Here is a 959-nt window from a genome sequence, read left to right on the forward strand (position 1 = left end):
TAAGTGCCGAAGATTAGAAGTGCTAACTACAAGAGAGTAACACACACAAAAAAGGAGGAGGGGAAAAAAGACGATAGATGTTTGATAGGAAAGAAGGAGCAAACCACACCATGACACCCGCCAAAATCCCACACCTAACGGCTCTGTGGGACAAATAGACAGACAAACAAACCGACAATCTAGAAGAACGTACAGGGTCCAAACAGCCCCCCGGACAAACAAACTTATAAACAGGCAGACACACAGACAGATTGTATCATAGGACATAAAGGCGGACATATAAATAACAGACAGACATACGCACACATAAACAGACACACTAACACAAAAAACCAACATACATTAACAAACAGACGCATCGACTTAGATACGCATAAGCTTTGTGAAACAGACAGACAAACAGACATACAGACAGGTGTATAGACAAACAAACCAACAAACAAGTAAACAGACATATGTACTGACTTGAGACAGGTATAAGATATAGAATGCGGCCTAATGTCTTTGTACGACAGACCGACAGACAGGCAGACAGGTGTACAGACAAACAAACCAACAAACAAGTAAACAGACAGACGCACTGACCTGAGATAGGTATAAGATCCAGAAGGCCGCCTCACGGTTTTGTGGGCGCGAAACTTGCTGGCCAGACCAGGCGGTCCATGGTAGGAGCTGTGCCTCTTGATACAGCTCTGGGGAGAGACACACAGCAGAGGGTTACAAGTTGCAATACAGTTAACTTTTTCATGGGCAAGCAAGTTCTACTTTTAGAAAGAGCTTTACGGCAGAGACGAAACAAAATATGGGTCCAAAGAATGCCTAAAATATGACGTATTTTAGTTTTGGCAAGAGTTTTACGGCATTCGCAACACAACACGGTCATATAAGTGTCGAAGATTAGAGGTGTAACAAGAGAGTAATAAACAAAAAAAGGAGGAGAGAATGTCCCCTCTGACGGG

General features: G+C 43.1%; 1 protein-coding gene across 1 annotated transcript in view; it reads right to left on the minus strand.

Annotated features, from left to right (window-relative positions):
• Positions 1 to 585: 585 nt before the first annotated feature.
• The window catches only part of LOC106013655 (putative uncharacterized protein DDB_G0291608), a gene marked incomplete at its 3' end in the record, with an annotated part of 32,485 nt that continues 32,111 nt past the window's right edge, over positions 586 to 959 (minus strand). Inside the window, 1 exon segment of the mRNA XM_013089954.2 lies at positions 586 to 692. Within this exon segment, the coding sequence (XP_012945408.1) occupies positions 586 to 692 (107 nt within the window).

This window comes from Aplysia californica, unplaced genomic scaffold (genome assembly GCF_000002075.1).
Source record: "Aplysia californica isolate F4 #8 unplaced genomic scaffold, AplCal3.0 scaffold01089, whole genome shotgun sequence".
Lineage (NCBI taxonomy): Eukaryota > Metazoa > Mollusca > Gastropoda > Aplysiida > Aplysiidae > Aplysia > Aplysia californica.